The sequence below is a fragment of the Aquarana catesbeiana genome, linkage group LG03, assembly GCF_042186555.1.
Source record: "Aquarana catesbeiana isolate 2022-GZ linkage group LG03, ASM4218655v1, whole genome shotgun sequence".
Taxonomy (NCBI): domain Eukaryota; kingdom Metazoa; phylum Chordata; class Amphibia; order Anura; family Ranidae; genus Aquarana; species Aquarana catesbeiana.
Genome location: NC_133326.1, coordinates 261,027,881 through 261,050,177, shown reverse-complemented (window position 1 = coordinate 261,050,177; position 22,297 = coordinate 261,027,881). Strand labels below are relative to the sequence as shown.

Here is a 22,297-nt window from a genome sequence, read left to right as displayed (position 1 = left end):
GACAACTCCACAAAACCTATATAATTTACCTATGTCAAGTACAGTGTACATCTTTTTGCTGTTATTACTTTGTATTTGATTATGAATTTTCTATTATAGAATTTACAGTAGCGATATAGGTACAACCAACTGTCCCTTAGGAAGCCGCTTCAGGCGAAACATGTAGGACTTTCTACTACCTGTTTACAAGATTGGCCACCACGCTTTTGGGCTAAGTCTTGTAATTCTTGCTACAAATTGTTGTGTTTTTACAATTCCCTATTTTGGTGCACACCTTTGATATGTAACATTGTACCAAATTTTTTTTAACTTTGTTAATAAAGTATTGCATATTTTTACTCATGTACTTTAGTTTTCTTTTGGCACCGCAATAATCCCCTATCCTATGATACCTCTTGGGCATGGAGTTCCCAGGAGCTTCACAGGTTGCCACTGGAGTCCTCTTCCACTCCTCCATGATGACATCATGGAGTTGGTGGATGTTAGAGACCTTGCGGTCCTTCACCTTCCATTTGAGGATGCCCCACAGATGCTCAATAGGGTTTAGGTCTGGAGACATGCTTGGCCATCACCTTTACCTTCAGCTTCTTTAGCAAGGCAGTGGTCGTCTTGGAGGGGTGTTTGGGGTCGTTATCATGTTGGAATACTGCCCTGTGGCTCTGAGAGAGGATCATGCTTGGCTTCAGTATGTCACAGTACATATTGGCATTCATGGTTCCCTCAATGAACTGTAGCTTCCCAGTGCCGGCAGCACTCATGCAGCCCCAGGCCATGACAATACCACCACCATGGTTGACTGTAGGCAAGACACACTTGCCTTTGTACTCCTTACCTGGATGCCGCCACACACGCTTGACACCATCTGAACAAAATAAGTTTATCTTGGTCTCATCAGACCACTGGACATGGTTCCAGTAATCCATGTCCTTAGTCTGCTTGTCTTCAGCAAACTGTTTGCGGGCTTTCTTGTGCATCATGAGGTGCCATGTTGAACTTCCAGTGACCAGTATGAGAGAGTGAGAGCGATAAAACCAAATTTAACACACCTGCTCCCCATTAACACCTAAGACCTTGTGACACTAACTCACATGACTCCGGGAAGGGAAAATAGCTAATTGGGCCCAATTTGGACATTTTCACTTAGGGGTGTAGTCACTTTTGTTGCCAGTGGTTTAGACATTAATGGCTGTGTGTTGAGTTATTTTGAGGGGACAGCAAATTTACACCATTGTACAAGCTGTACACTCACTACTTTACATTGTAACAAAGTGTCATTTCTTCAGTGTTGTCACATGAAAAGATATAATAAAATATTTTAAAAAATGTGAGGGTGTACTCACTTTTGGGAGATACTGTATATATTTTTTCAAAATTGTCTATTTTTGTTGATAGCGCAAAAAATAAAAAAAGCAGAGGTGATCAAATACAACCAAAAGAAAGCTCTCTTTGTGTGAAAAAAGGACATCAATTCTATTTGGGTACAGCAGCGTCGCACAACCGAGCAATTGTCAGTTAAAGTAACGCAGTGCCCTATAGCAAAAAACGGACTGGTCATGAGGGGGTAAACCTTCTGGAGCTGAAATGGTTAATCTATACTGTATAAACAGGATTTGTAGGAAACTTAAAACAACCCAGTCAGCTTAAAAAAAAAAATCAAGATTTAAGTTCCCTGCAAGAGAAAAAAATAGTAACCTCACCTCTCTGGCATCCCATGTCTCCTACTTCCCCTCCATTCCAGCGCTGTAGCCTCCTCCAGTGTCTTCAGCATTTGTCACTTCCAGGAGTGTAAGATGCCTGTGCCCTCCACCTCGCATCGAGGTTCCATCCCCCAACCCTTCTGATACTACAAGACTCAGGAGTGATGTAAGGATCGCAGGAAGAAACCATGTTGACCAGCAGGGGGCATGGGCATCTGACATTTTATGCAGTGCTGAATTTATATCAAAAACCTAATTAATGCAGGTCAGTCCCAATACACAATGCATACATTTCACTAAAATTGTGGCCCTATAAAACAAACAACTTAGATGTTTTAGGTGTATATTGTCAGATCTGTAAAAAGCATTCAGAAGGCAAATTACATGAACTACCAACTGACAACAGTTACATCTCACAAGAAACTTTTAGAGGACGTTTATTAGTACCACCTTTTTAGTGTCACAATGTATTACTCCTGTCAAACATTGGCACTTTCTAAAGCTAATGTAAAAAAGTTAACAGTACAAGAGATGTGATGTCTACATAAAACTGTCAACAAAACAAAGATGCCAAATAAGGAAGAGAAATGGTTGGGTCGCTATCAGTTATGTAAGTGAGAGATAAGCAAACAAATTGGTTTGTTCATGTATTCAAATCCATTATCAGTAAGGGCCTTCCACAATAAAGTAGGGGAAAACATGAAGATTATGGACCCAAGACATCACAGAGTTCTCACAATGACAGTTCATCATGCAGAGCTTATAATAAAATACAAGGTCCACTTAAAACCCCAATTGAAAAAAAAAGTTGGGGTGCTATGTAAAATTTACATAAAAACAGTGTGACGATTTACAAATCTCATAAGCTCATATTTTATACACAATAGAAAATAGAAACCATATCAAATGTTTAAACTGAGAAAATGCAATTTTAAGAAAAAAAATAAGGTAATTTTGAAATTGATGGCAGCAACACATCTCAAAAACGTTGGAACAGGGCAACAAAAAACTGGCAAAGTAAGTGGTACTAGCAAGCAAGAGCTAGAAGAACATTTTGCAACGAATTAGGTTGACTGGCAACAGGTCAATAACATAACTGAGTAAAAAAAGAGCATCTTTTAGAATAATGTTCCTCGACTTAAAATTGCAAATACTAAATAATGTATACCATCATCTACAGTACATAATATTATCAAAGGATTCAGAGAATCTGGAGAAATCTCTCTACGCAAAGGACAAGGACAAAATGCAATATTGAATGCTGGTGATCTTTCAGGCCCTCAGACAGCACTGCATTAAAAACAGGCATGATTCTGTGAACACATTCGCCCTGCCATCCAAAAATGCAAGCTCTATCATGCAAAGAAGTAGCCATATCTGAACATGATCCAGAAATGCCACTTTCTTCTCTGGACCAAAGCTCATTAAAATGGTCTGTTGCAAAGTGAAAAACTGTTCTGTGGTCGGACAAATCTAAATTCGACATTCTTTTTGGCAACCATAGGCGCCGTGTCCTCCAGGCTAAATAGGAGAGGGAACTACTGGCTTTTTATTAGCGCTCAGTTCAAAACCCTGCATCTCTGATGGTATGGGGGTGCATTAGTGCATATGGAATATGCAGCTTTTACATCTGAAAAGGCACCATCAATGTTGAAAGATAAATTCAGGTTTTAGAGCAGCATATGCTCCCATCCAGACATCTTTTTCAGAGAAGGCCTTGCATATTTCAGAAGGACAATGCTAAACTGCATACTGCATCTATGGCTTCGTATTCAATGAGTCAGGGTACTTAATTGGCCTGCCTGCAGTCCAGACCTTTCAACATATGAAAATATTTGGTGCAACTTGAAACGAAAAATATGACAAAAAGGACCTAGGACTGTTGAGCAGTCAGAATCCTATATCTGGCAAGAATCGTACAACATTCCTCTCTCAGTACTCTAGCAACGGGTCTCCTCCATTCCCAGATGTTTACAGAGTGTTGTTAAAACAAAAGGGGATGCTACACCATTGTAAACATAGCTCTGTCAGAACTTTTTTTAGATATGTTACTGCTATCTATTTCAAAACAATCTTATTTATTTTTTCTTAAAATGGTACATTTTCTCAGTTTAAATGGTAAGTTTACATTTGTGGGAGCAAATAAAAAAAATAATATAGCATATACAATTGCGACTTAAGTCATATTGTCATTGAAATGTTATTAAAAATTACTTTTCCTTTTCAATCTGCAGAGCTGTCATTTTCTGTAAAATGCAATATGGCTATCTGGAGGCATTCTGTACAGAGAGGGTGTACAGAAGGCCCCCTAAAAATGTAATTTCCTTCTTCAATGATTGTCCTACTGATTTTCCCAGAAGTCTGCTCTAAGATACAAGTCAGATTTTTGGCATATCCTGCAACAAAAGTGCAATTTTTGGTGAGATACTCCCAAAGGGAAATGCAGACCTTGCCAATTTCCTCATCAGAGCCCTGCAAGTACAGCAGATGATTGATAATTACAAAACTACTCCCATACAGATTCACTGTGCACATGAACACAGACAAACACCCATTTCTTAAAAAAAAAAAAAAAAAAAAACTAAAGATAGGACTCTGCAACAATGTTTGTTAAAATCATTGCAATGTACATAGATCACGCAGTGGTGAGCCCACTAGGTAAACATATGAGATAATTTCTCATTGACGGCTCTCCTTCCTCACACAGAGATCACGTGTAAGGAAGTAGAGCGATCTGTGAACGGAGTGAGTTATCTAAAACATTTTACAGTTTGATACAGTGCCCAAACAGTGCCCATCAGTGTCACAGTGCCCATCAGTGTCACAGTGCTTATCAGTGTCACAGTGCTTATCAGTGTCACAGTGCCATCAGTGTCACAGTGCCATCAGTGTCACAGTGCCATCAGTGTCACCAGTACCATAGTGTCACCAGTACCACAATATCATCAGTGCCACAAGGTCATCAGTGTCTTCATTGCCACAGTGTCATCAGTGCCATCAGTGTCACAGTGCCACAGTGTCATCAGTGTCACAGTGCTATCAGTGTCACAGTGTCTATTAGTGCCATCAGTGTCACCGTACCTTAGTGCCATCAGTGTCACCGTGCCTTAGTGCCATCAGTGTCATCAGTGTCCCCGTGCCTCAGTGTCATCAGTGTCACTATGCCTCACTGTCACCATGCCTCAGTGTCATCAGTGTCCCAGTGCCATAGTGTCATTAGTGCCATCAGTGTCACAGTACCCATAGTGTCATCAGTGTCACCGTGGCATGTGTCATCAGTGTAACAGTGTCATAAGTGCCATCAGTGTCACACAGTGCCGCACATCAGTGCTGCCAGTGCCATCAGTTTCACAGTGCCATACATGCCATCAGCATCACATTACCATCAGTGTCACACAGTTCCGCCCATCAGTGCTGCCAGTGCCATCAGTGACGTGTCACAGTGCCATCAGTGTCACATTGCCATCAGTTCCACACAGTGCAGCATATCAGTACTGCCTCATCAGTGGAACCTCATCAACGCCAATCAGTGTAGCTAATTAGTGCTGCTTATCAGTGCACATTGGTGCAGCCTCATCAATGCCCATCAGTGCAGGCTTATCAGCACCCATCTGTGCAGGCTCATCAGTACCCATCAGTGCAGGCTTATCAGCACACATCTGTGCAGGCTCATCAGTACCCATCAGTGCAGGCTTATCAGCACACATCTGTGCAGGCTCATCACCACCACCATGTCTAAAAAATTATTTTCAACTGAGGAGGCATACCAAATTCTAAGTGAGGCTGACAAGAGAGCAATGGGGAGCTCTCTGTATCGGATTCTGCTTCGGATTCAGATTCTGACTCTGATTTCAAATACGAGTCAGTGCTAAGCAGTGGGACAATGTGGCAGACTCAAAGGAGGAGAACAGTGTGCCCGCCAAATGCAGACATTCTGGTGAGGAGGAGGCAGTGCCATCCACCAGCACTGCAGTGCCATCCACTAGTAGCACAGTACCTCGGCAAGAAAGGCCAAGTACTAGTGGGGTGTTACCTCAGCCCCAAAGGATTATGACCCATGCCAGCCTTCCCTATGCACTTCAGAACCCCCTGTGGCTTCCTCCTAACTCAGGAGCAGCTAACATCCCACCTTTCACTGCCCAGCCATGAGTCCAGAGGAACACGGAGAATTTTGCCCCAACAGATTTTTTTCATTTAATTTTTTTACCAAGGATCTGTTATCATCAGTTGTGGCCCAGTGCAACCTGTATACACGACAATTGATATCGAGTAACCCAACATCCTATTATTCCTGCCCCTATGAATGGAGAGTCCTATCAGTGGAGGAGTTCAAGATTTTTTTGGGTCTCACATTCAATATGGGATTTACCAAAAAAAATTACTTTCAGATTGGTCCACCAACCCCAACCACCACATGCTGATCTACTCAGCATTTTGTTTACCCTTTGTTCAGCAGAATGTATTTTTGGGTTGTAATTCTTGGTATGTGCATGCTATGTGTCCCTAGAACACCTGACTGTGCTCCTTGCATGTTGGGCCTCTGTATGTGGCCAGGCTGTGTAAAAGTCTCACACATGGTATTGCCATACTCAGGAGGAGTAGCAGAATGTATTTTGGGGTGTCATTTTTGCTATGTACATGCTATGTGTTGGAAATATCTTACAAACGGACAACTTTGTGTAAAAAAAAAAAAAAAAAAGTGGTTTCATTTTTTCCCCATATTTTCCAAAAACTTGTGGAAAAAAATAACATGTTCAAAAGACTCATTATGCCTCATAAAATATATACATTGGGGTGTTTTTTTTCCAAAATGCAATCTTTTTGTGAGCGTTTCCATTGTCCTGGTGCTCCAGGGCCTTCAAAAGTGTAATAGGTAGTCAAGAAATGAGATGTGTAATTTATGCTCCTAGAACGCCTGAAGGTGCCACTTCAATGTTGGGCCTCTGTATGTGGTCAGGCTGCGTAAAAGTCTCACACATGTGGTATCGCCATACTCAGGAGGAGTAGCAGAATGTGTTTTGGGGTGTAGTTGCAAGTATGCATATGCTGTGTGAGAGAAATAACCTGTTAATATGACAATTTTGTGAAAAAAAAATATTTTGCAAAGAATTCTGGGAAAAAATTACAACTTCAAATCGAATGTTTACTATCCAGAAATTGGTCATTTGGGGGATATTTGTACTGTTCTGGCTTGTTAGGCTCGGTTCACACTGGGGCGACTTGTCAGGCGACCTAGTCGCCTGACAAGTCGCCTCCCGTTCTGTGCTATGGAACCGTTCTAATTGGAGCGACGCAAGTCGCTCCGACTTAGAAAAAGGTTCCTGTATTACTTTGGGGGCGACTTGGGGCGACTTGCATAGACTTCTATGCAGAAGTCGTCTCGCAAGTCGCCCCGCAGTCGTTTGCAGGTCGCCTCGCTGAGGCGACCTGCAAGTCGTGCCGCCCATGTGTGAACTTTAGTGAGCCTTAGTGTCTCAAGAAATGAGACTGTCAGTACATCAGGTGTGATCAATTTTCAATGATTAGCACCATAGCTTGTTGACTCTCTAACTTTCACACAGACCAAATAATATACACTTATTTGGGTTAATTTTACCAAAGCAATGTATCAGTATAAATTTAGGGCAAAATTTATGACGAAAAATTACTAATTTGCAAAAATGTATAACAGAAATGAAGAAAAATGTTTTTTTTTTTTTTTTAAATTTGGGTCTTTTGTCATTTATAGCACTAAAAATAAAAAACCCAGTGATAAAATACCACCAAAAGAAAGGTCTATTTGTATGAAAAAAATGACAAAAAATTCATATGGGTACAGTGTTGCATGACTGAGTAATTTTCATTCAAAGTGTGAAAACTGGTCTGGGCAGGAAGGGGGTAGGCAGTGGCTAAAGTTTCAGTTAAGATTTTTTTTAGGAAGTAAATTTGTTATGGACAATAAATACATTTTTGTATTGTACGATGAGGTGAATTTCTGCTGACTTCCATCATCCAATCATATGCAGGCAAAATACTGTTTTTTTTTTTTTTTGTTTTTTTAATTGTCCTTGCACATGAATGGGTATTCTTTTCAAAGTGAATTGTTATCACTTTTACTAAGCTAAGGGAAAAACAATAGTCTTTATCCTGAAGGTTTCTAAAATGTCATGCCCCTGTCAGCAAGGGCAGTAGTCAACAACTATGTCTGGACTTGAACTAGTTGCAAAAAGTACTTTCACTTTTTAGTAGGTGTTAGCAGTAATCACATTACTTCCCAAAAGGTCACTTTTAGTAATTTACTCCCTAAAAGTCTATTTTTACTGATTACATGAAAATGTGCAGCATGGCTTATGCAAGTACAGAAATCCATAGCAACCAATTAGAAATAATCTCTTAAGTGACTTCAGTATATTTAACCAAAATCTGATTAGCTGCTATGGGTTACTTCACTCTATATTTCTGCACTAAATAAGCCAGATAGTATTACATTTTGATGCAAGGAAGCTTTACATAGTAATTTTTTAGACATTTAATCTGCAGAACTTTGGAAAAAAAACAGTAACCCTGAATATCAATGTCAAAATCTATCTATCTATCTATCTATCTATCTATCTATCTATCTATCTATCTATCTATCTATCTATCTATCTATCTATCATTATTTTTTTTACCTCAAGGACTTCATTGCCCCCTCATCCACAGCTGTGATTCGTATGGTAAGTATAGGATTTTTCTTTAAGCTTTCCGAAAGACTTTGATGATCCACTGTGAGAAAAGAGAGGTTTGCTCCCTGCAAAGAGAAGATTTACATAATATTATGAGCAATACATATTTATTTAACTTTGATACACAATAATTCATGCATTATTACATCAAAAACATTATTGGAATCTATCTTTCAAATTTCACTAATTTAGCGCAAACGTTTTACAGTGGGGATGGAAAGTATTCAGACCCCCTTAAATTTTTCACTCTCTTATATTGCAGCCATTTGCTAAAATCATTTAGGTAAATTTTTTTCCCTCATTAATGTGCGCACAGCACCCCATATTAACAGAAAAACACAGAATTGTTGAAATTTTTGCAGATTTATTAAAAAAGAAAAACTCAAATATCACATGGTCCTAAGTATTCAGACCCTTTGCTGTGACACTCATAGATTTAACTCAGGTGCTGTCCGTTTATTCTGATCATCCTTGAGATGGTTCTACACCTTCATTTGAGTCCAGCTGTGTTTGATTATACTGATTGGACTTGATTAGGAAAGCCGCACACCTGTCTATATAAGACCTTACAGCTCACAGTGCATGTCAGAGCAAATGAGAATCATGAGGTCAAAGGAACTGCCTGAAGAGCTCAGAGACAGAATTGTGGCAAGGCACAGATCTGGCCAAGGTTACAAAAAAATTCTGTGGCACTTACGGTTCCTAAGAGCACAGTGGCCTCCATAATCCTTAAATGGAAGACGTTTGGGATGACCAGAACCCTTCCTAGAGCTGGCCGACCAGCCAAACTGAGCTATCGGGGGAGAAGAACCTTGGTGAGAGAGGTAAAGAAAAACCCAAAGATCACTGTGGCTGAGCTCTAGAGATGCAGTTGGGAGATGGGAGAAAGTTGTGGAAAGTCAACCATCACTTCAGCCCTCCACCAGTCAGGGCTTTATGGCAGAGTGGCCCGACGGAAGCCTCTCCTCAGTTCAAGACACATGAAAGCCCGCATGGAGTTTGCTAAAAAATACCTGAAGGACTCCAAGACGGTGAGAAATAAGATTCTTTGGTCTGATGAGACCAAGATAGAACTTTTTGGCCTTAATTCTAAACGGTAAGTGTGGAGAAAACCAGGCACTGCTCATCACCTGTCCAATACAGTCCCAACAGTGAAGCGTGGTGGTGGCAGCATCATGCTGTGGGGGTGTTTTTCAGCTACAGGGACAGGACGACTGGTTGCAATCGAGGGAAACATGAATGTGGCCAAGTACAGGGATATCCTGGACGAAAACCTTCTCCAGAGTGTTCAGGACCTCAGACTGGGCTGAAGGGTTACCTTCCAACAAGACAATGACCCTAAGCACACAGCTAAAATAACAAAGAAGTGGCTTCACAACAACTCTGTGACTGTTCTTGAATGGCCCAGCCAGAGCCCTGACTTAAACCCAATTGAGCATCTCTGGAGAGACCTAAAAATGTCTGTACACCAACATTTATCATTCAACCTGATAGAACTGGAGAGGATCTGCAAGGGGGAATGGCAGAGGATCCCCAAATCCAAGTGTGAAAAACTTGTTGCATCTTTCCCAAAAAGACTCATGGCTGTATTAGATCAAAAGGGTGCTTCTACTAAATACTGAGCAAAGGGTCTGAATACTTAGGACCATGTGATATTTCAGTTTTTCTTTTTTAATAAATCTGCAACAATGTCAACAATTCTGTGTTTTTCTGTCAATATGGGGTGCTGTGTGTGCATTAATGAGGAAAAAAAATGAACTTAAATGATTTTAACAAATGGCTGCAATATAACAAAGAGTGAAAAATTTAAGGGGGTCTGAATACTTTCCGTCCCCACTGTATTTTATGGTCTAGAGTAACGAAGAGCTCACACTTCTATCTGATTTTTATTGCTTTTTGTGTCTAGCTTAAAAATATTTTACCTCACTTGGAGACCGGTGTCATCACAGGGGCAGGAAGTGGGGGAATCTCAACAGCAGGGAAGTACATAGTAATAACTTGACAATCTTTGTCGATCTTTCTCAACTAATGTTTATATTGTTCTGAGTCCCCAGCGAATCGATTCCCTTCCCATTCTGTCTCAGTAACCACTCTAACTAAGGACGAGATGTGTTGGAGTTACTCCCAGCAGGGACACAGACAGTAATTATTAACTGACACAAGTCCTAGTCCTTTCCTATAATATGCGGAACAAGATATAAATATAGTTTTGGTTGTAGTTCCATTTTAACTTCATTTGCTGAGCTCCATTCTGTCAGATTTAGAGTTGGCAGGTTTGAATAAATGTTTTCCTGTGCAATAAATAATGATGGTATTACTAGGAAACCACTTGTTTAAGACCCGATTCACATTTGTGTTAGTACGATAACTTGTGTTTTCATTTGCATTTCTACATCGGCTTACACATGTTAAATACCGTATACAGACCGTATACAGATGCATTTTTGAAAGGCATATACAGTGGCGAACATTATTATTTGATCCCCTGCAGATTTTGTAAGTTTGCCCACTTACAAAGAAATAAATGGTCTATAATTGTTATAGGTGTATTTTAAAAGACACCTGTTCACAGAATTTGTTTCTTCCATTCAAATCTCACTATCATGTGCAAGACCAAAGAGCTGTCAAAGGACATGAGGGACAAGATTGTAGACCTGCACAGGGCTGGAATGGGCTAAAAGACCATCAGCAAGAAGCTTGAGGAGAGGGAGACAACTGTTGGAGCGATTATTCGCAAATGGAAAAAATACAAAATAATCATCAATTGGCCTCGGTCTGGATCTCCATGCAAGATTTTGCTTAATGGGGTACGGTACAGATGATCATGAGAAAAGTGAGGGATCAGCCCAAAACTACACGGGAGGAGCTTGTGAATGATCTCAAGGCAGTTGGGACCACAGTCACCAAACAAACCATTGGTAATACAATACACCGCCATGGATTGAAATCCTGCAGCACCCGCAAGGTCCCCCTCCTCAAGAAGGAAAGGCACATGCACAGGCCCATCTGAAGATTGCCAGTGAACTTTTAAATGATTCAGAGAAGGGATTGGGAGAAAGTAATGTGGTCAGATGAGACCAAAATTGAGTTCTTTGGGATGAACTCGACTTGCCATCTTTGGAGGAAGAAAAATCCTGACTATGACCCTAAGAACATCATCCCTACAGTCAAGCACAGAGGTGGAAACATTATGCTTTGGGGCTGTTTCTCTGCTAAAGGTGCAGGCTGACTTTGCCGCATTGAGGGGCCAATTGGCGGGGCCATATATTGTACAATCTTGGATATGAACCTTCTTCCCGCAGTCAGAACACTGAAGATGCGTTATAGATGGGTCTTTCAGCATGACAATGACCCAAAACATACTGCCAAGGTAACAAAGGAGTGGCTCAAGAGGAAGCACATTAAGCTCATGGAGTCTCCAGACCTTAATCCTATATGGAGGGAGCTGAAACTTTGAGTTGCCAAGTGACAGCCAAGAAACCTTAAGGATTTAGAGAAGATCTGTAAAGAAGAGTGGACCAAAATCCCTTTTGAGATGTGTGCAAACCTGGTAACCAACTACAAAAAAAGTCTTACTTCTATGCTTGCTAACAAAGGGTTTCTCCACCAAGTACTAAGTCATGTTTTACTCACTGAACTGCAACTCAATTTATAACATTTGTATCGTGTTTTTTCTGGATTTTTGGTTGATATTTTGTCTCTATCATTTAAAATACACCTATTATAAAAATGATAGACCCTTCATTTTTTTGTAAGTGGGCAAACTTACAAAATCTGCAGAGGATGAAATAATTATTTTCCCCACTGTAAAAGTGTTTGTTACCCTAAATATTTTTTTTTCTGTGTGTGCTCTCACATGCGTATTTTGTCTTTGCAATTAATTTTTATTTAAAGGTTTTATAAAATTCTTAGGATACAAGCAGTATCAAACAGATATAAAAAGATATATGCACCCTCAAAGCTAATCAAGGATTAGATCATTGTAACCATAACAAGAACCAAGTTTAAAAGGTTGATCCTTCCAAATGAAGCTACTGCTTGCCCAGGGCATAAGTAAGATAAGTATAATTACTCTTATAGCAAAAACAGAGCAAGGACATTACTTCAACAGACGGTCAAGTGTTAACGCAGTAGCACGAAAAGGTATAGGAGCCCTTATAGCCAGAGTTAATTTAGTGCCTCAAGGCACAGTGCTTGCACCCATATTATCATGGAAATATGAGAGGCTCTAAGAACTTGCCATTTGCATGCATACAATTTATACCGCAAAATCATAAGAAGAAAGTGAAGAAAGGGGTAAAAAGAAGAAAAAGAAGGAAAGAAAAGGAACAAGAATCGGTTCCCTTGGCCCAGGCCCCTGACCACAGAATTCCCAGGAGCTATGGGGCTTGAAGGTATTTAATCCAGGGAGTCCACACTTTTTCCTTGTCAAATTTGTTTATTGTTTTGAATAAAATAAAAGAGAACAATCTGAATTTTACAAAGATTGTGGTACATATTCAAAGGGTAACAAACTAATTACTTCAATTGGAAAGAGACAAATAAAAATTCAAATGCAATATTGCACTATATAAGCATCAAATAGACCGTCAAGTCAAATGTCAAAAATGTCATATAACACACTTTTTCAAATCTGGTTTGTTTGTCTCTGAAGATGATCGTCAGTTTCTCACTGACCATGATCCAGGAAGGTTTATGTTTTACTAATGCAACATTAACCACTGGAGATTTCCATATACACGCTATAGTGATTTCAGCTGCTAAATTTTTTTTAAAAATAAGGGTTCGGAAATTTTTGGGGATCTCATCCAGCAAGTCCGCAAACAGCGCCATTTTAGGATTTTTAGGGATATTTTGTCCTGTCACTGAGTAGACCAGGTTGAATATTCTGATCCAGAAATGCTGGACCTTCGGGCAGGACCACCAGACGTTATAAGAAAGGAAGTAGCTTTAGCTGTAGAATGCCACGTTAAAAACGCAAATTTTGCTCTCATTTTTGCATTAGCGTTTGGGTTTTTTAGCATTGTTTAGAAAAACTATAGTCCCACAAAAGCTTATGGTTTAAAAATGCACATAAATGCTGAATAGCTGCGTTTTTCAGTGTTAGAGCATTTTTCCAGTTGAAAAACTCCTCTTCAAATCCACTAGTTCTGGGTTTTCTTTTCCAGCCAGAAAATGCCCCTGCCAAGAAACGCTGATAAAAGCCTATGTCAGTATGGACACATAGAATCTGCTGGGGAGTTTACTGGCTGCAGAAAAAAATGGCTGAAGCCAAAAACAGCAGCTGTAAAAATGTCCAATGTGCATGAGGCCTTATAGTTAAAGAGCTTCAGGCAAAAAGGAAATACACAAAAAAAAGGCATACAAGCAAACAGTTTTGACTGGCAAAGGATTTGTACTTCAGTTCATCCATCGTTGTGATTTACACACCATCGTCAGACTGTATAGCAGTGGTCTCCATACTGCGTGCCTGGGACCGGATGCGGCCCTTTGCTTGCCCTTATCCAGCCCTTGAGGCATTATTCCTGCCACTGACAACAAAAATGGGGCATTATTCCTCATACTGACACCACCTATTTCTACTCCTAATACCAAAGATCAGACATTGTTTACTCTGACTGGGCAAAGTCCAGTCCCCCTAAAGTCTGAAGGACAGTGAACCGGGCCTTTCTATAGAAAGTTTGGAGACCCCTGCTGTATAGCCAGTAACATGACACGGTTATTCAGGGTTCATCTACAGAGCTTCCATCCATCTGATCATTGGGTAATAATGAGGTTGATTCATTGTTCAATGAGCAAGTTGCTGGTCAAGGGGTGATTCTGGAAATGGAAAACTATTTCGAAAAATAAGAGTGTACAGTGCATCCAGAAAGTATTTGCATAGCTTCAATTTTGTTATGTTAAAGCCTTATTCCAAAATGGATTAAATTCATTATTTTCTTCAAGATTGTACAACCAATATCCCATAATGACAACTTGAAAGAAGTTTGCTTGAAATCTTTGCAAATGTATTAAAAATAAAAAAACTAAACAAATCACATGTACAGTGTGTCAATACATTGTAGAACCACCTTTCACTGCAATTGCAAGTCTTTTTGGGGAAGTCTCTACCAGCTTTGCACATCTAGAGAGCAAAAGTTTTGACCATACTTCTTTGCAAAATAGCTCAAGCTCTGTCAGATTGGATGGAGAGCAATTTTCAAGTCTTGCCACAGATTCTTAATTGGATTTAGGTCTGGACTTTGACTGGGCCATTCTAACACATGAATATGCTTTGATCTAAACCATTCCATTGTAGCTCTGGCTGTAGGTTTGTCCTGCTGGAAGGTTAACCTCTGCCCCAGTCTCAAGTCTTTTGCAGACTCTAACAGGTTTTCTTCTAATGCCACGTACACATGGCCGGACTCGCCAACGGTCTAAACTCCGTCTGCATTTCCGACGGAAAGATTTAGAACATGTTCTATATCTGAGTCCGACCAAAAGCTCCCATCGGACTTTTTCTGTCGGGAAGTCCGGCCGTGTGTATGCGGCATAAAATTGCCCTGTATTTGGCTCCATCCATCTGTCCATCAACTCTGACCAGCTTCCCTGTCCCTGCTGAAGAAAAACATCCCCACAACATAATGCTGCCACCACCATGTTTCATGGTGGGGATGGTGTGTTCAGGGCGATGTGCAATGTTAGTTTTCCGCCCCACATAGCGTTTTGCTTTTCTGGTCTCATCTGACCAAAGTACCTTCTTCCACATGTTTGCTGTGTCCCCCACATGACTTCTCGCAAACTGCAAATGGGACTTCTTATGGCTTTCTTTCAACAATGGACTTCTCCATAAAGTCCAGATTTGTGGAGTGCTTGACTAATAGTTGTCCTGTGGACAGATTCTCCCACCGGAGCTGTGGATCTCTGCAGCTCCTCCACAGTTACCATGGGCCTCTTGGCTGCTTCTCTGATGAATGCTCTCCTTGCCTGGCCTGTCAGTTTAGGTGGATGGCCATGTCTTGGTAGGTTTACAGTTGAGTCATACTCTTTCCATTATTGGATGATGGATTGAACAGTGCTCCATGAGATGTTCAACGCTTGGAATATTTTTTTAAAACAACATATATCCCTGACCTGTCGGGTGTGTTCCTTGGGCTTCATGATGCTGTTTGTTCACTAAGGTTCTCTAACAAACTTCTGAGGGCTTCATGGAATAGCTGGATTTATACTGAGATTAAATTACACACAGGGGGTCTCTATTTACTAATTAGGTGACTTCTGAAGGCAATTGGTTCCACTAGATTTTAGTTAGGGGCATCAGAGTAAAGGGGGCTAAATACAAATGCAAGAAATGTTGAAAAACATTTATCATTTTCCTTCCACTTCACAATGATATGCCACTTTTTGTTGGTCTATCAAATAAAATCCAAATAAAATACATTTAGGTTTTTGGTTGTAACATGACAAAATGTGGAAAAATTCAAGGGGTATGAATAATTTTTCAAGGCACTGTACATAAGTATTCACAGCCTTTGCTGAATACTTTGTTTACACACCTTTGGCAACAATTACAGCCTCAAGTCTTTTTAAGTATGATGCTACAAGCTTGGTATACCTATTTTTTTGGCAGTTTCCCACATTCTTCTTTGCAGGACCTCTCAAACTTCATCAGGTTGGATGGGGAGTGTCGGTTGACAGCCATTTTCAGATCTCTCCAGAGATTTTCAATTGGATTCAAGTCTGGGCTCTGGCTGGGCCACTCAAGGACATTTACAGATTTGTCATCTAGCCACTCCTTTGGCTGTGTGCTAAGGTCGTTGTTCTGTTGGAAGATGAACCTTCGCTCCAGTCTGAGGTCCAGAGCGATCTGGTGCAGGTTTTCATCAAGGATGTCTCTGTACATTGCTGCATTCATCTTTCCTTTGATTCTGACTAGTCTCCCGATTCTGACATCCCCACAGCATGATGCTGCCACCACCATGCTTCACTGTAGGGATGGTATTGGCCAGGTGATGAGCGGTGCCTGGGTTCCTCCAGATATGACGCTTGCCATTTAGGCCAAAGAGTCCAATCTTTGTTTCATTGGACCAGAGAATTTTGTTTCTCATGGTCTGAAAGTCCTTCAGGTGCCTTTTGACAAACTCCAGGTGGGCTGTGCCTTTTACTGAGGAGTGGTTTCTGTCTGACCTCTCTACCACACAGGCCTGATTGGTGAAGTGCTGCAGAGATGGTTACAGCCTGCCCAGGTAGAGTCTTGGTGGTTTCAAACTTCTTCCATTTACAGATGATGGAAGCCATTGTGCTCATTGGGACCTTCAATGCTGCAGACATTTTTCTATACCCTTCCCCAGATCTGTGCAATACAATCCTGTCTCGGAGGTCTACAGACAATTCCTTGGACTTCATGGCATGGTTTGTGCTCTGACATGCACTGTTAATTGTGGGACCTTATATAGATGGGGTGCACCTTTCCAAATAATGTCCAATCAACTGAATTTACCACAGGTGGACTCCAATTAAGTTGTAGAAACATCTCAAGGATGATCAGTGGAAACAGGATGCACCTGAGCTAAATTAAGACCCCATACACACTATTAGATTTTCTGCAGATTTTTCTCTTCAGATTTACCAAAACCATATAATATGAGGTAAAACCTTAATGCCCCGTACACACTGTCGGATTTTCCGACGGAAAATGTGTGATAGAACCTTGTTGTTGGAAATTTCGACCGTGTGTAGGCTCCATCACACATTTTCCATCGGATTTTCCGACACACAAAGTTTGAGAGCAGGATATAAAAGTTTCCGACAACAAAATCCGTTGTCGGAAATTCCGATCGTGTGTACACAAATCTGACGGACAAAGTGCCACGCATGCTCAGAATAAATAAAGAGATGAAAGCTATTGGCCACTGCCCCGTTTATAGTCCCGACGTACGTGTTTTACGTCACCGCGTTTAGAACGATCGGATTTTCCGACAACTTTGTGTGACCGTGTGTATGCAAGACAAGTTTGAGCCAACATCCGTCGGAAAAAATCCTAGGATTTTGTTGTTGGAATGTCCGAACAAAGTCCGACCGTGTGTACGGGGCATAAGAATTTCAATTTGTATGAAATCAGGCAGGCCCTTGCACTACATGGTTTTGGTAAATCTGAAGACAAAAATCTGCAGAAAATCTAATAGTGTGTATGGGGTCTTAAGCCTCGTACACACGATCGGATTTTCCGATGGGAATTGTGTGTTGACAGACTGTTGGCCTAAAATCTGACCGTTTGTATGCTCCATCGTACAATTGTTGTCGGATTTTCCACGGACAAATGTTGGATAGCAGGCTTATAAATTTTGCACAGACAACAGTCTGTTGTCAGATTTTCCGATCGTGTGTACACAAGTCTGTCAGACAAAAGTCCAATGTACAAACACTCATGCTCGAAACCAATGCTCACCAAACACAACATTAGCAGAAGGTGCCCAAAGGTTGGCGCTAAAGAGCTGAAAAGCCACGTAGTACGTCACTACGTTTGTGTTTATTGGCCGACAATTGTGTGCCGTTTGTATGCAAGACAAGTTCATGGCCAACGCCCTTCGGACAAAAGTCTGATGCTTTGTCTGCGGAAAATCTGATTGTGTGTACGAGGCTTTAGAGTGTCATGGCAAAGCCTGTGAATACTTATGTACATGTGATTTTTTCGTTTTTTATTTTTAATAGATTTGCAAAGATTTCAAACAAACTTCTTTCACATTGTCATTATGGGGTATTGTTTGTAGAATTTGGAGGAAAATAATTAATTTAATCCATTTTATATTAAGGCTGTAACATAAGAAAATGTGGAAATATGAAAGGAATGCCAACAGATTCACAAACCACTGGCCTCTATAAAGAAGTGGTTTATGCTCTTTCACACTTGGATTTAGCTTTTGATGCAAATTGAGAATCGTGATGCCAGAAAGCACCACAGAGCAGCAGCTACTAGTCCTGTGCACACATGTCAGGCTGGGAATGTGGTCACAAATAACACTATATGCTAACACCATTCTCAGTATCAAAGACTGAAGTTAGGCCGTGGAAACACAATATAAAGCACATTTACGCTACTAGGTAATAATTACCAATTTGCTGCATAAGGGAGACAGAAACAGAATAACGATAATACACTAACTGCACCTATCCTCTAATAAATTTTTTATATCCTTGTGTTTACCCGTGGTAAAAAAAATGTATGTTATATTGCTGAAAATACACTGTTCAAACAGCAAACTGCACAGCTGAAAAAAAACATGGTTATTCATAGTTACATAGTAGGTGAGGTTGAAAAAAGACCATCAAGTCCAACCTGTGTGTGTGATCATATGTCAGTATTACATTGCATTTCCCTGTATGTTGTGGTCGTTCAGGTGCTTATCTAATAGTTTTTTGAAACTATTGATGCTCCCCGCTGAAACCACTGCCTGTGGAAGGGAATTCCACATCCTTGCCGCTCTTACAGTAAAGAACCCCCTATGCAGTTTAAGGTTAAATCTCTTTTCTTCTAATTTTAATGAGTGGCCACGTGTCTTATTAAACTCCCTTCCCTATTGTGGGGTCACCAGTGTGGTATTTCTAAATTTAAATCATATCCCTTCTCAAGCATCTCTTCTCCAGAGAGAATAAGTTCAGTGCTCGCAATCTTTCTTCATAACTAATACCCTCCAGTCCCTTTATTAGCTTTGTTGCCCTTCTCTGTACTTGCTCCATTTCCAGTACATCCTTCCTGAGGACTGGTGCCGAGAACTGGACAGCATACTCCAGATGAGGCCGGATCAGAGTCTTGTAGAGTGGGAGAATTACTGCTTTATCTCTTGAGTTAATCCCCTTTTTAATGCATGCCAATATTCTGTTTGCTTTGTTAGCAGCAGCTTGGCATTGCATGCCATTACTGAGCCTGTCATCTATTAGGACCCCGAGGTCCTTTTCCATCCTAGATTCCCCCAGAGGTTCTCCCCCCAGTGAGATTGCATTCATATTTTTGTCACCCAAATGCAATTATTTTACATTTTTCCACATTAAACCTCATTTGCCATGTAGCTGGCCACCCCATGAATTTGTTCAGATCTTCTTGCAAGGTTTCCACATCCTGTGGAGAAGTTATTGCCCTGCTTAGCTTAGTATAGTCTACAGAGATTGAACTGTTTATCCCATCCTCCAGGTTGTTTATGAACAAATTAAATAAGATTGGTCTCAGCACAGAACCCTGGGGGACCCCACTTTCCACCCCTGACCATTCCGAGTACTCCCCATTTATCACTACCCTCTGAACTCGCCCTTGCAGCCAGTTTTCAATCCAAGTACTCACCCTATGGTCCATGCAAATGGACCTTAATTTGTACAGTAAACGTTTATGGGGAACTGTGTCAAATGCTTTTGCAAAATCCAAATCTACGGGCCTTCCTTTATCTAGATGGCAGCTCACCTCCTCATAGAAGGTTAATAGATTGGTTTGGCAAGAACGATTTTTCATGAATCCATGCTGATTACTGCTAATGATACAGTTTTCTTTACTAAAATCTTGTATATAGTCCCTTATCATCCCCTTAAGGAGCTTACATACTATTGATGTTAGGCTAAATGGTCTGTAATCCCCAGGGATGTATTTTGGTCCTTTTTTAAATATTGGTGCTACGTTGGCTTTTCTCCAATCAGCCGGTACCATTCCCGTTAGTAGACTGTCAGTAAAAATTAGGAACAATGGTCTGGCATTGGCATTACTTCACTAAGTTCCCTAAGGACCCTCGAGTGCAAGCCACCCGGTCCCGGTGACTTATTGATGTTAAGTTTTCCAAGTCTATCTCTAATTCTGTTCTCTGTTAGCCATGAGGGTGCTTCCTGTGATGTGTCATGAGGCTAAACACTGCAGCCACCTATTCCTTTGTGAAGACTGAGGAGAAGAATAAATTCAATACTTTCGCCATCTCCCCATCCTTTGTAACCAGATTTCCTTCCTCATTTTTTATGGGGCCAATATGGTCTGTCCTCCCTTTTTTACTGTTTATATACTTAAAGAATATCTTGGGATTTTTTTTTTGCTCTCCTCCGCTATGTGTCTTTCATGTTCTATCTTAGCCACCTAATTGCACCCTTACATTTCCTGTTGCATTCTTTGTAAAGTCTGAATGCTGATGATGATTCCTCAGCCTTGTATTTTTTGAAAGCCTTCTCCTTTGCTTTTATATGCATTTTTACATTGGAGTTAAGCCATCCAGGATTTATCAACCTAAGAAAAACATATGTGATTTCACTCAACCACAACTTTGGTCCACCTAACAGCCTACCACACGGCTCACCGAAGTGGGTGACCTAATTTTCTTCTATTAGGCCTCATGCACACTGGATATTATAAAAAGGAAGTAGCTTTAGCTGTAGAATGTCATGTCAAAAACGTGAGTTTTGCCGTGTTTTTGCATTAGCGCTTTTTAGCGTTTGCTGTTTTAGTATTGTTTAGCATAACTATACTTCCACAAAAGCTTATGGTTTAAAAACGCTCATAAATGCAGAGTAGCTGCGTTTTTCAGAGTTAGAGCTTTTTACAGCTGAAAAACTCCTCTTCCAGCCAGAAAAAACACCCCTGCCAAAAAACGCTGATAAAAGCCTATGTGAGTATGGGCTGCAGAAAAAAAATGCCTGAAGCCAAAAACAGCAGCTGTAAAAACTTCCAGTGTGCATGAGGCCTTATAGTTAGAGAGCTCCAGGCAAAAAGAAAATACACAGTTAAAAAGCATACAATCAAATTGTTTTGTCTGGCAAAAGATTTGTACTTCAGTTCATCAGTGTGATTTACACACCATCGTCACACTGTATAGCAGTGGTCTCCAAACTGCGGTCCTGGAATCAGATGTGGCCCTTTGCTTGCCCTTATCCAGCCCTTAAGGCATTACTCCTTCCACTGACACCAACGATGGGGCATAATTCCTTCCACTGACAACAAAAATGGGGCATTATTCCTCCCACTGACGCCAACTATTTCTACTCCTAATACCAAAGATCAGGCTTGGTTTACTCCGACTGGGCATAGTCTGGTCCCCCTAAAGTCTGAAGGACAGTAAACGGGCCCTTCTTTTAGAAAGTTTGGAGACCCCTGCTGTATAGCCAGTAACATGACCCTGTTATTCAGGGTTCTTCTACAGAGCTTCCATCCATCTGATCTTTGGGTAATAATGATGTTGATTCATTGTTCAATGAGCAAGTTGCTGGTCAAGGGGTGATTCAGGAAATACAAAACTATTCCTAAAAATAAGAGTGTATATATACCTGGCTTGTGCGATTCACAAGAATGGCTAAATGGAAACATGGATCCAAAATATGAAAGGTATGCCAACAGGTTCACAGACCACTGGCCTCTATAAAGAAGGGGTTTATGCTCTTTCACACTATACAATTCAGTACATTCAGAGTCAGTGATTTTGCAAGCTTTCCCTCCACAGTACTGAAAACAGCTGGAGGAGAATCCTTTTGTGTGCAAAGACTAACAAGTAGAAAAACAATTAAGCCATCAGTTGAAAATAATGGTTTGATATGTATCTTTACACTGTTCCTCAACTCCAACTCGTGCTTTTGATGAACTAATGAAGGAACTAATGGTTGAACTACATTTGGCTGAAATTACAGACTGTGTAATCAGAATGGAAACAAGCCAATTATAATAGGCAAGCCAGTAAATTTTATCGTTTGTATTCCTTATATCCAAAGCCTTCTAAGTACACATCCCTTTTTCCTTTTTTGTAAAGCTGCAATTTTGCACTTGATTGAATGGGATGATCTGTTGACCAGTGATGTATTCATTTTCACATAATGGAGACAGCTTGTAAAAAAAAGGCAAATTTAAATAAATAACCTTCATGGTTAGTCAATAGCTAATACAACTGACTTAGAAAGCCATTA

The 22,297-nt window shown here is 40.5% G+C and overlaps 1 protein-coding gene across 2 annotated transcripts in view; it reads right to left on the bottom strand.

Moving 5' to 3' along the window:
* Positions 1–22,297, bottom strand: part of CAPS2 (calcyphosine 2) — a 204,822-nt gene that overhangs the window by 53,394 nt on the left and 129,131 nt on the right. For both annotated transcript variants that reach the window (XM_073620021.1, XM_073620023.1), the window contains one exon: positions 8,348–8,466. In XM_073620021.1, coding sequence (XP_073476122.1) covers positions 8,348–8,466 — 119 coding nt within the window. The remainder of the gene's footprint in view (positions 1–8,347; positions 8,467–22,297) is intronic.